Consider the following 9,357-nt stretch of genomic DNA (forward strand, 5'->3'; position numbering starts at 1 on the left):
TTAGCAGGCTTGTTGTTTTTGTCTACTCGTATGACCATACAACATAAATACATGGAATTATCATTTTCAATGATTAACAGTTAAAGCATTTGAAGCAAGACTGTTTACATGTACTGGTTTAAGACAAACTGAAGTTTGGCCATTGCATTTTCATTTGCTGGACACCTAAGAAGACCGTGATACGAGTCATGGAAGAGCACGTGAACATGTTCCACAATGTTCACTTGAGAAGATGCTAGATTTAAGCTGGGACACACATAGGTAGGGCTGAAGGTATGGTGCATTGTCACCAGTACTGCTGGTTTATCAGCTGTAAAGACATCAATTAAGTATAATTTAACATTGGAATTATAATTTAAATTGTCCAAGATGCAAGTGCAATTTGGCACAAAAAGGACTGAACCTATGAAATTACAATCTTCAGACTAGTCCTATAACCGTTAGATGTTTCAAGGAAACCTGTATTAAACTGGCTACATTTCTCGCAAATACAATATTCAGAACTATTCAAAACTAGCCAAACATTATTCTAATAAGTAATTACCTGGAATTTTCTTCAATGCTTCTTCAGTGTCAGTTCCAGCTCGTGATGTCACGGGACTGAAGGCCAGGATCAACTGACAGTCCCATAAATCACTCTCTTTAACCCCCTTGAGCTGGGCAAGAATTTGCTTGTCCGTTCCCAAGGTTCGACCACAAACAAATGGATGTACTCTGACCGAAGGTTCTGCAAAAGAGAAATATATTAGGAGGGTGGGTATGAAATATATATTTTAAAAAAAGCAAAATAGAAGCATTTTCACTAGTGCTCTCAGACTTAAGGAACCCACTGTATGTTTTAATAATGCAAAGTAAATTATTCTTATTCTGGTTTACCTTTTTACAAAGCTAAGTTTGCAAAAATGTGGTTTTGAGCACTTGGATGAAAGGGCATGTACACTTATTAAAAATCTGAATTTTTACTCATACCCACCGAACGAGTGAGTCTGCATGGTTGGAGAGTTCATATCTGTTGGAAATGTTCTCTTGCTTGACGTTCCCTCTTTATCCCAGTCCTCTCTTCTAGTGGATGCCTCGGTGAGACTGTTCAAGACCTCAATGTACGGTTTCAACGAAGCCTGTGCTGCTTTGAGCTGATCCTCCATTTGTCTAAACGCTCGGAGAGACTCCTTCAAAACATCCTGTACAGCAGCATCATCTAGGAAAAAGTCATAAGGCCGCTATGAAACATCTCTTTAACAAAGAGAACTCCATTGGTTCTCTGCTACAACTGAAAATGGTAGATTTGTAGGTCATAAGTAACTCACGGTTTTTGTTTTTGTGCATTAAAAGCTTCAGTGCACCGGCCAGTGTTTCTGGGCCATGTTGAGGTGAATCCTTTTAAGAATCAAATAATAAATAATTTACAGATGAGTACCCACTTATCTGTAAACAAAAAAATATATGGAGCATGCACATATGCACTCAATTTATATTGTATTTGGTTTCTGTAACATGAGGTTTTACTGTTAAATACATAAAATTGACCCCAAAAAGTTATTCATTAGTGTGAATAAGTGTTCATTAAATATTTGCACACCTGCTGGTTGTCAAAAGTAAGTGGAACCCTTTCATCGTTAAAGTAATGAACTACACCTGTGTGAACTTCAGTTTGGAGCAAATGCCTCAAACATGCATCCAAAATGGCATTTGGTACTTGTTGGTTAGAAGTCATTGTTTAAAAAAAAAAAAAAAAAAAATGCCACTAAGTTTGAAATTTAGTTGTCTAATACCATGAAACTCCTACTCTTTTAGGAGTGACTTGAGTGTGCAAATATTTTTGGAGTTCAATTCCATGACCAACATCTTGACCAAATATATTACCTTCACTGTGTCTGTGATTAGTGTCATAATTGTCCTTCTGAGCTGAAAGTTCCTAATACCAGGAAAAAGCTCATTCAGATCCTCTCTTGTCAAAGTAAGGATTTGAGCATCATCAATGTCTGCCTCTAGAAACAGGTGGACATAATGGAGCATATCACACTGCAAGAGCTTAGTTTAATACAGTTGTTTATTTATTTATTTTTACACTTGTCTTGGGCGCGTGATAAATAAATGGCATTATTAGGTGACATACATACCATCTAGGACAGAAGACCGAGAGATTGCATTGATTTGCTCTCGGAGAGCTCTACCCTTCTTGAAAATATGGAAATAAAGATGGTAGTTAAATTTTAACCCAGACACAAGCACCATTTTATATAGATTTCCTTGCCAGCACACACCCATAACATAGGAAGCAACAATAGTGTATTTTGTATTATTAATGTTAGTTAGTAAAGAAAATATATTACATGTTTGCAGTTAATTGTACCTTTTCCTTTGTGAACCTCCATGTGTTTGGATTAATCAACGCTAATCCACTGGAAAACCAAGAAGACCCTGTGCTGCTCATTTCTGGTGTATTGAAACCGAAAGTTCATGTTGCTAAAACTAAATTGGTTCAATTCTGTACACACACTGACTCCGGTTCAGTCACGGCATCTCAACAGCAGCAAGGAGTAAAAACAGAGGCGTGTCAAAATCTGATCTAGGACCTGCAGTCTCCTGCGATAGGTTGTTTCCGCGTGAAGACCCGCCCCTTTTGGTGTGTTGTGGGAAGGGCGTTTTCTCATTGGCTGGTGGAGAAAAGGGGCGTATTCTGCATGAAGTGATCTCGCCGAGAGGACGGTAATGTGATAGCTACTCTTGACTGTTTTGTGAACATTGAGTGTTGAATATGCCTTTCTAAATGTAAAGTTTAGGGTATGTAATACGGATTGTATGACGGTGGCATGCATCCGCAGAGGGTTTATTTGACGTAGTGCCGTCATGCCTTATTTTTTGGCTGGGAATATTGGTGGGCAGTGATGGTGGCAGTGATCTTGAAGACTACACTTATGCACTGCAATAAAGGTGCATGTTGGGCTGCATGCAGCTTCTGTTTGCAAATGCAGGCTTAGTCCATGCATTCAGATGTGTTTTTATTTTTCAAATTCTTAGCCTTTGTGCAACCAGTATCTGCTTGAGGGACACTGAATTAATGAAATAATAAAATTCCACACAGCAGCTTGCCTATATGTGACTTGTTATTTATTTGTTTTTGATTATGATAAATTAATGATCTAATATAGATAGTAGTGGATCCCTATCCATGCTTCTCTGTATCTAGAACTGATTTGTGTGGAACAGGATCATGGATCAGATCCAGGATAACATGTCTGCCACATGTGTACCGAGCAAGAGGAAAATGTCAAGACCAAAACTAAACCCCCAAACAGCAGGTAATTCTGTATTAATGTAAGATTTATTAAATAATAGACTTGCACTCCCAGATCATGCTCACATGAAGTCTGAAATAATTCAATTAAATGTACATTATGCGGTTACATTTATTAAATCTATTAAAAATTATTCTAAATAGTTGATTGCATCCTCAACAGATGTCATGAAAGATTTGGGAAGAGAGGCTGAAGATAGTGGAATGAAACCATCCAAAGTAAGTCCAAGCATTCTCACAATGAGTTATGCATCAATATGCCAGTGCATATATAGAATATATTTAGGTAATTGATCAAATTAAACATGAGACCATCAAAACTAATATTGTTACTGCATTTTTGTTACTGAATTTTAGAATGAGAGGACAAGCTCTCAGAAAATAAAGAGAACTTACACCAGAAAAAAGTGAGTTTTGCGCATTTGTGTACCAACATTTTTCAAATGTTAACTGCATTTTACAAATTTTAATCATTTAGTTTGATCTCTGAATCATTTAAAAAATGTTTGCCCCTTCAGTAGTAATGTATTGCACCATATACTGAATTAATTATGGTGTCAAAACCACATGTCTTAAGGTACCATGATCTCCAGCCTGTGGTTATGAGACCTACAGAAGATTCAGACCATGGGTCCTCTTGCAGTTCAGTTATTACATCCAGTCTGGTCAATGGTTTGGAAAGCCAATATTTGCACACTGACCACACCAGTGAAATGATGGCAAAAATTGATGGATCCAGTTCAGACACATTAATAGAGACAAGTAAGTACACACTTAAATATAAATTGAATAATGACATTTTAAATAATGTCCAAAAGTTGCACAAGTTTTTATGCTGCAGATTTTAAGCTGAAGAAGAAGCACAAGATGGAGGAAACTGACCAGCCCTCCTTAAAAAAGTACATAGAGGAAGTAAAGCAATCAGGTATGCAGTTCTTCAGTTGTTTTTCTATAATTCACGATACACCATGAATAGTGCAGATTACATATTTTTCGTTTAACAGTACCTGTTATAGTTCCTGTTGCTCAGTTCACTCAGAAGAATCAGATAACTGACAGCACACAGGAGCAGAAATCATCTCAGCTCACCAAAAAGGAGTCACCTGTTTATCCGCCAGGTAAATGAGACGGTGGCTAAATGAAAACAGCATAGACATATTTTTTAAGTATTCATAATATATATTTTGGGGGTTCTTTACAGGAAGTCAGGAGGAAAAATGGCAGCTTCAGATTTTGGCAAAGGGTAGAGTAAGCTGCCCAAAATGCAAAAGTGTTGGAAGAAAGACAGTGGATGGGTTAAAGAAGCACCTGGAAACCTGCAAGTTGGTATGTTCATAAAGCAAAGTTTGTGAAAATATCATAAAGATGTAGCAGATTTTTTAGTACTTGTCTGAATTCTGCACCTGATTTTGTTTTTGTTCTTTGTGTAGAATCCTTTTACATGTCCACACTGCGGAAAACAACTGAAAACTTCAACGGGAATGAAGTACCACCTCATGGCTGACCATAACAACTTGGTTAGTTTTTTTTTCGTTTTTTTTCTAAACTGGAAGTGACATTGACAGTGAAAATGATGGTATTATTTTCTTGTTTGTTTTTCCAGCCCATTCCAGACACTGGGAATGACCTAGTTGACCAAGCAGTGAAGGAGAAATTACGGAAAGTATTAAAAAGGATGGGCAAATTAAAATGTTCAAAAGAGGTGTGGTAATTGATCTGTATAGCATTAAATGCAGCTTAAAAGGCTGAATTTAAAAACACTACCATTCAAACGTTTGGGGTCAGTTAGATTTTCTAAAAAGGAATGAATATTTTTATTCAGCAAAGGTGCATTAAATAATCTTGAAAAAAATGTATCACAGTTTCCACAAAAATATTAAGCAGAACTGTTTTCAACATTTATAACAATAAGAAATGTTTCTTGAGCACCAAGTCAGCATATTAGAATTACTTCTTGAAGGTTCATGTGAGTTATTTTAAACTGTAATAATATTTCACAATTCTGAAATAAATATGAAATATTATATTATATTTCATATAAATATTAAATCTTATGATATGAATATAATTATATGAAATATAATGAAATCATCCCTGAAGAAACAGTATCACAGTTTCCACAAAAATATTAAGCAGCAGAAGTGTTTTCAACAATTATAATAATAAGAAATTAATGATTTCTGAAGTATCATGTGAGTTATTTTAAATTGTAATGTTTCACAATATTACTGTTTTTACTGTATTTTGGTCAATTAAAAGCACACCTGGTAAGCATTAGAGACTTTTAAAAAATCTTATAGACCCCAAACTTTTGAACTGTAGTGTAAAAGTAAAAAATATTAAAAGGTAGATAAAATAATAAATAAATAATAATAGTGAAATTTTGTATTGTGGATGTTTAGAATTACCTTAAAAGATGCTGAATATTTTGTTTTAGGGTTGCACTGGAAGTTTCACTAGTATAATGGGTTATGTGTACCACATGAAGAAATGCGGCAAAGAGGCGTCAGAGCTGGAGAAGCTCTTATTGAACTGCAAACACTGTGGAAAAACGTATCGTTCCAGAGCGGGCCTGGAGTACCATGTCAAGAACGAACACGGTCCAGTGAGTCCTCCTCTCCATTATTCAATAAGCATTTACCTAAATGTCTGTTCTGATGTAACAGATTCTCATTCAGGCTGTTGATGTTTTCATGAATGAACGCTCACAATTATCTGTTGTTGCAGACAACCCAAGAAAGTGAAGTAGAGGAGGTGAAGACACAGAAAGAGCCCGTCCCAGAGCGGACGCAGAGCGGTCGGGCCAAGCGCTTGTCAGCGCAGGTGGCCGTATTCCATCTGAGGGAGATCGCCAGTGAGGAGCTGCTGAAGGAATGGCCCAAAAGAAAAGTGCAGCGTGACCTGGTACCAGATGACAGGAAGGTGCTGCAAAACATGTATATGTTAAACTATGCCAACATGTTGTAGTTGCAGGGCTGTGAAGAAGTCAGAACCTGTGTGAAGCTCTTTTTGGTAATGCGGCATCACCTTTGTTTGTTTTGCACACTTTCATGGATGCATTAAAAGGTTTTACTTTCACTTTTTGAGAACTGTGAATGAAGAATCAATCTTGTATTAATTAAGCATTTATGGTATTTTTGTGTCTATGTAGCTGAAGTATTCTCGTCCAGGTTTGCCGGCCTTCAGTCAGGAGACTCTACGGAAGTGGAAGAATGAAGTCAAACTGCATAAAAAAGTGCAGTGTCCAAACAAGGTGTGAATATCATGCATAAACCGTTATTATTCCAGGTGTTTTTACCATTGTATTTGAAAATAAAGAGCCATTCATTAGTGTTTTGTGCATGTTTTGCACTGATGGTGGCATTATGCAAAAGCAAAGATTTTCAGTGAATGCATGGTTTGCTGAACTAAATGTGTAATGATCATCTTTGTTGTCAAATTAGGGATGTAACTGCTTCTATACCAGCGTATCTGGCCTAAAGGCACATCTTGGGCTATGTACCTTGGTAAGGAATAAATTTCCTTTCATCCTACACACAAAATGCAGTAAAAACAGTAATATTGTGAAATATTATTACAATTTAAAATAACTGTTTTCTTTTTAAATAAATTTTATATAGTAATTTATTCCAGTGATGGCAAAGCTGAATTTTTAGCAGCCATCTTATTTGGGTCATATAGACGTAGGCTAGAATCTGTGATTGTGAAGTACAGTAAATATCCACACCGGTGCAGTGCCTGACTGCCACACATACTCCTCAAAACATTAGATTCATCCGCGCTGGAGCCGTGCCAACTCACAACCCACTCAAGCGAGATAATTCCGCAAAAAGCTGCAATTCCAGGTTTTCAAACAGAGATGGCGACAAAGAGGCAAAACTTACGGACTGCAGCTTTAATAAATATAAATGTCAAAAGAGTACTATTTATTTGAAATAGAAATCTTTTTTAAGGTTACAAATGTCTTAACTGTCACTTTTGATCAGTTTAATGCATCCTTGCAGACTAAAGGTAGTAATGTCTTTCAGAAAATCGTACTGACCCCAGACTTTTGAATGGTGTAGTGTAGTTTGACCAGAAAAGATATTCATCTGTACAGTACAACTAAATAACTATTACTTTGTTATTGGTACCTAAATCAGTAAGTTTCTTGATTTTTCTTGTTTAATGTTCATAATTGGATTTGCTCTGTAACATAATGAAAAGATGGTGAGCCTTCTTTTTTTTTTCTCTGCAGGGTGAATTTGAGACTGGGAAATACAAATGCTTGATATGTAAGAAAGAATTCAACTCCGAAAGTGGAGTCAAGTATCACATTAATTCCATTCATTCTCAGGTAACACAGCAAATGTTTATTTTATTTCATTTTCTGCTCCTTATACAGTATATCATAGAAATGTGTCTTTTTATAATAAGTATTCTCATTGTTATTATTTTTCATAGGATTGGTTTGTTATTCGGTCCAAATCTAAGAGTTCAAAATTAGATAAACTGCATAAGACTGAGCCAAAAGAAGATTCCAAGAAGAGTCCAGATCTTCCCTTACCAAACCCAACCCTCAGTTTTCCCAGCACCTGGAAGAATAGACAGATGTCAGCGGTGCCCATGTCAAGTGGAGTGGAAACCCCAAGAAGAGTGGAAATAAAGAGGAAGGAGGGGCAAAACAAACAGAAAGTGAAGGAGAAAGACTGCTATGAGTTCAGCGGCAGTGACAGTCCCAGCAGCAGCAGCAGTGAGAGCTCCAGCAGCGAGTCAGAGACCGAGGACCCAGCGGCACACAGACATGACAATGGGCCCTCAGCAGGCCCCTCACGAAGCCTGTGTCCAGCCAGCAACCTGAAAGTGATTCATAAACCATTCCTTTTCCAAATATGGAGTTTTTCCAGTGTTCACCTCCAAATATTAAAGAGAAACACATCTATTCAAAGGTTTAGGGTCAGTAAGATTTGAAAGATGTCTCTAATGCTCACCAAGGCTGCATTTATTTGATCAAAAATACTGTAAAATTGTGAAAGATTATTACAGTTTAAAATAACTAATTTCTATTTTAATATATTTTAAAATGTAATTTATTCCTGTGATGGCAAAGCTGAATTTTCAGTAGAAATTAAGCCAGTCGTTAGTGTCACACGATCCTTCAGAAATTATTCTGATATACTAATTTGGTGCTCAAGAAATATGTCTTATTATTATCAACATTAAAAACAGTGCTGTTTAATATTTTAGTGGAAACTATTATACTTTTCATGATTTTTGATGAATATAAACTAGTTCAACAGACCAGCATTTAATTTAAAATATAATTGCTAACATTATGTCTTTACTTTTGATCAATTGAATGCATTCTTGTTGAATATTATTTGTAGAATTTGCTGAATTGTGCTTCCCTTTTATTGACAAGAGGAACTGCATATATTGAAAGGCCACATGCAAATGTTTTAAAATGTCTTTGAAAGTATTATGACAATTTGACTTTGCCATGTGTATTGAATGTAGTAGAGCATTATGTTTATTTTTTTCTGTAAGCATGCTCTGTACCTCTAAGTTTCACCAGTGATAGACTTTATTTAAACAGTTGCATGCAACAATGTTCATGAATGCTGCTGTTTTTATTTGTTTTTTTTTTGTCTTTAATATTATTAAGTGTGATTCTGGCACCACAGAAATTATGCTCTGTAACAGCTGAATTGGCTTTTAGTATGAAGGTACATGGTCCTTTAGAGTTACTCTTCCTGGATGTCAGGGAGAGAAAATGAGTTTGTTGAAATGCATTTAAAACTGTTGTCTTGATTTGAATTAAAATCCATGAAATGGGTTTGTCTGTTGAGGTCTTTGTTCCTTCATTTTTTTATTTTGGACAAATTCACATAATTCTTTCTGCCAACAATACATGAAATTACATTAAATATGCACGCGAATGCACAAAGTAGAAATAGCCTACATATGTTAAATATATCCTCTTCAATGTTGTAAATGTGAACAACATTCAAAAAAATCGTCAATAAATGTTTATATGTGCGAATTATCAGATCAATACTAAACATGAAATGCGCTATTAA

At 35.9% G+C, this 9,357-nt stretch overlaps 2 protein-coding genes across 8 annotated transcripts; one reads left to right on the forward strand and one right to left on the reverse strand.

Moving 5' to 3' along the window:
* Window positions 1–97: 97 nt before the first annotated feature.
* Window positions 98–2,527, reverse strand: si:ch211-245h14.1 (uncharacterized protein LOC563420 homolog). 4 transcript variants are annotated; one of them, XM_058755281.1, is made up of 7 exons: window positions 2,354–2,527; window positions 2,121–2,175; window positions 1,864–1,988; window positions 1,308–1,377; window positions 974–1,198; window positions 545–727; window positions 98–310 (listed from the first exon to the last, which is right to left on the reverse strand). In XM_058755281.1, exons 1-7 carry the CDS (start codon window positions 2,432–2,434, stop codon window positions 105–107), a joined length of 945 nt encoding a protein of 314 aa, XP_058611264.1. In that variant the 5' UTR covers window positions 2,435–2,527; the 3' UTR covers window positions 98–104. The 4 variants fall into 4 exon arrangements, with proteins under 4 accessions (XP_058611264.1, XP_058611263.1, XP_058611265.1 ...); XM_058755280.1 differs by having other exon boundaries at window positions 2,121–2,178; window positions 2,354–2,525; XM_058755282.1 differs by having other exon boundaries at window positions 2,121–2,178; window positions 2,334–2,449.
* On the forward strand, window positions 2,526–9,076 carry znf512 (zinc finger protein 512). Of its 4 annotated transcripts, none has more exons than XM_058755277.1 (16): window positions 2,526–2,709; window positions 3,211–3,302; window positions 3,462–3,517; window positions 3,656–3,705; window positions 3,876–4,060; window positions 4,140–4,223; window positions 4,303–4,416; window positions 4,500–4,624; window positions 4,729–4,815; window positions 4,902–5,000; window positions 5,736–5,903; window positions 6,026–6,220; window positions 6,450–6,551; window positions 6,742–6,804; window positions 7,536–7,634; window positions 7,742–9,076. In XM_058755277.1, the coding sequence occupies exons 2-16, from the start codon at window positions 3,215–3,217 to the stop codon at window positions 8,246–8,248; spliced, it is 2,022 nt and encodes a 673-aa protein (XP_058611260.1). In that variant the 5' UTR covers window positions 2,526–2,709; window positions 3,211–3,214; the 3' UTR covers window positions 8,249–9,076. The 4 variants fall into 4 exon arrangements, with proteins under 4 accessions (XP_058611260.1, XP_058611256.1, XP_058611258.1 ...); XM_058755273.1 differs by having other exon boundaries at window positions 2,663–2,709; window positions 3,153–3,302; XM_058755275.1 differs by having other exon boundaries at window positions 2,680–2,709; window positions 3,191–3,302.
* Window positions 9,077–9,357: the final 281 nt, after the last annotated feature.

Source organism: Onychostoma macrolepis, chromosome 20 (assembly GCF_012432095.1).
Source record: "Onychostoma macrolepis isolate SWU-2019 chromosome 20, ASM1243209v1, whole genome shotgun sequence".
Taxonomy (NCBI): domain Eukaryota; kingdom Metazoa; phylum Chordata; class Actinopteri; order Cypriniformes; family Cyprinidae; genus Onychostoma; species Onychostoma macrolepis.

Excerpts from the sequence above, each read along its gene's own strand:
- si:ch211-245h14.1 (XM_058755280.1), bottom strand. The coding sequence starts at position 2,434 with ATGAGCAGCACAGGGTCTTCTTGGTTTTCCAGTGGATTAGCGTTGATT. Across the intron at positions 2,179-2,353 it reads GGAGGTTCACAAAGGAAAAG|AAGGGTAGAGCTCTCCGAGA; the intron begins GTACAATTAACT and ends CATATTTTCAAG. Across the intron at positions 1,989-2,120 it reads TCGGTCTTCTGTCCTAGATG|AGGCAGACATTGATGATGCT; the intron begins GTATGTATGTCA and ends ACCTGTTTCTAG.
- znf512 (XM_058755277.1), top strand. The coding sequence starts at position 3,215 with ATGGATCAGATCCAGGATAACATGTCTGCCACATGTGTACCGAGCAAG. Across the intron at positions 3,706-3,875 it reads AGAACTTACACCAGAAAAAA|GTACCATGATCTCCAGCCTG; the intron begins GTGAGTTTTGCG and ends ACATGTCTTAAG. Across the intron at positions 5,001-5,735 it reads AATTAAAATGTTCAAAAGAG|GGTTGCACTGGAAGTTTCAC; the intron begins GTGTGGTAATTG and ends ATTTTGTTTTAG.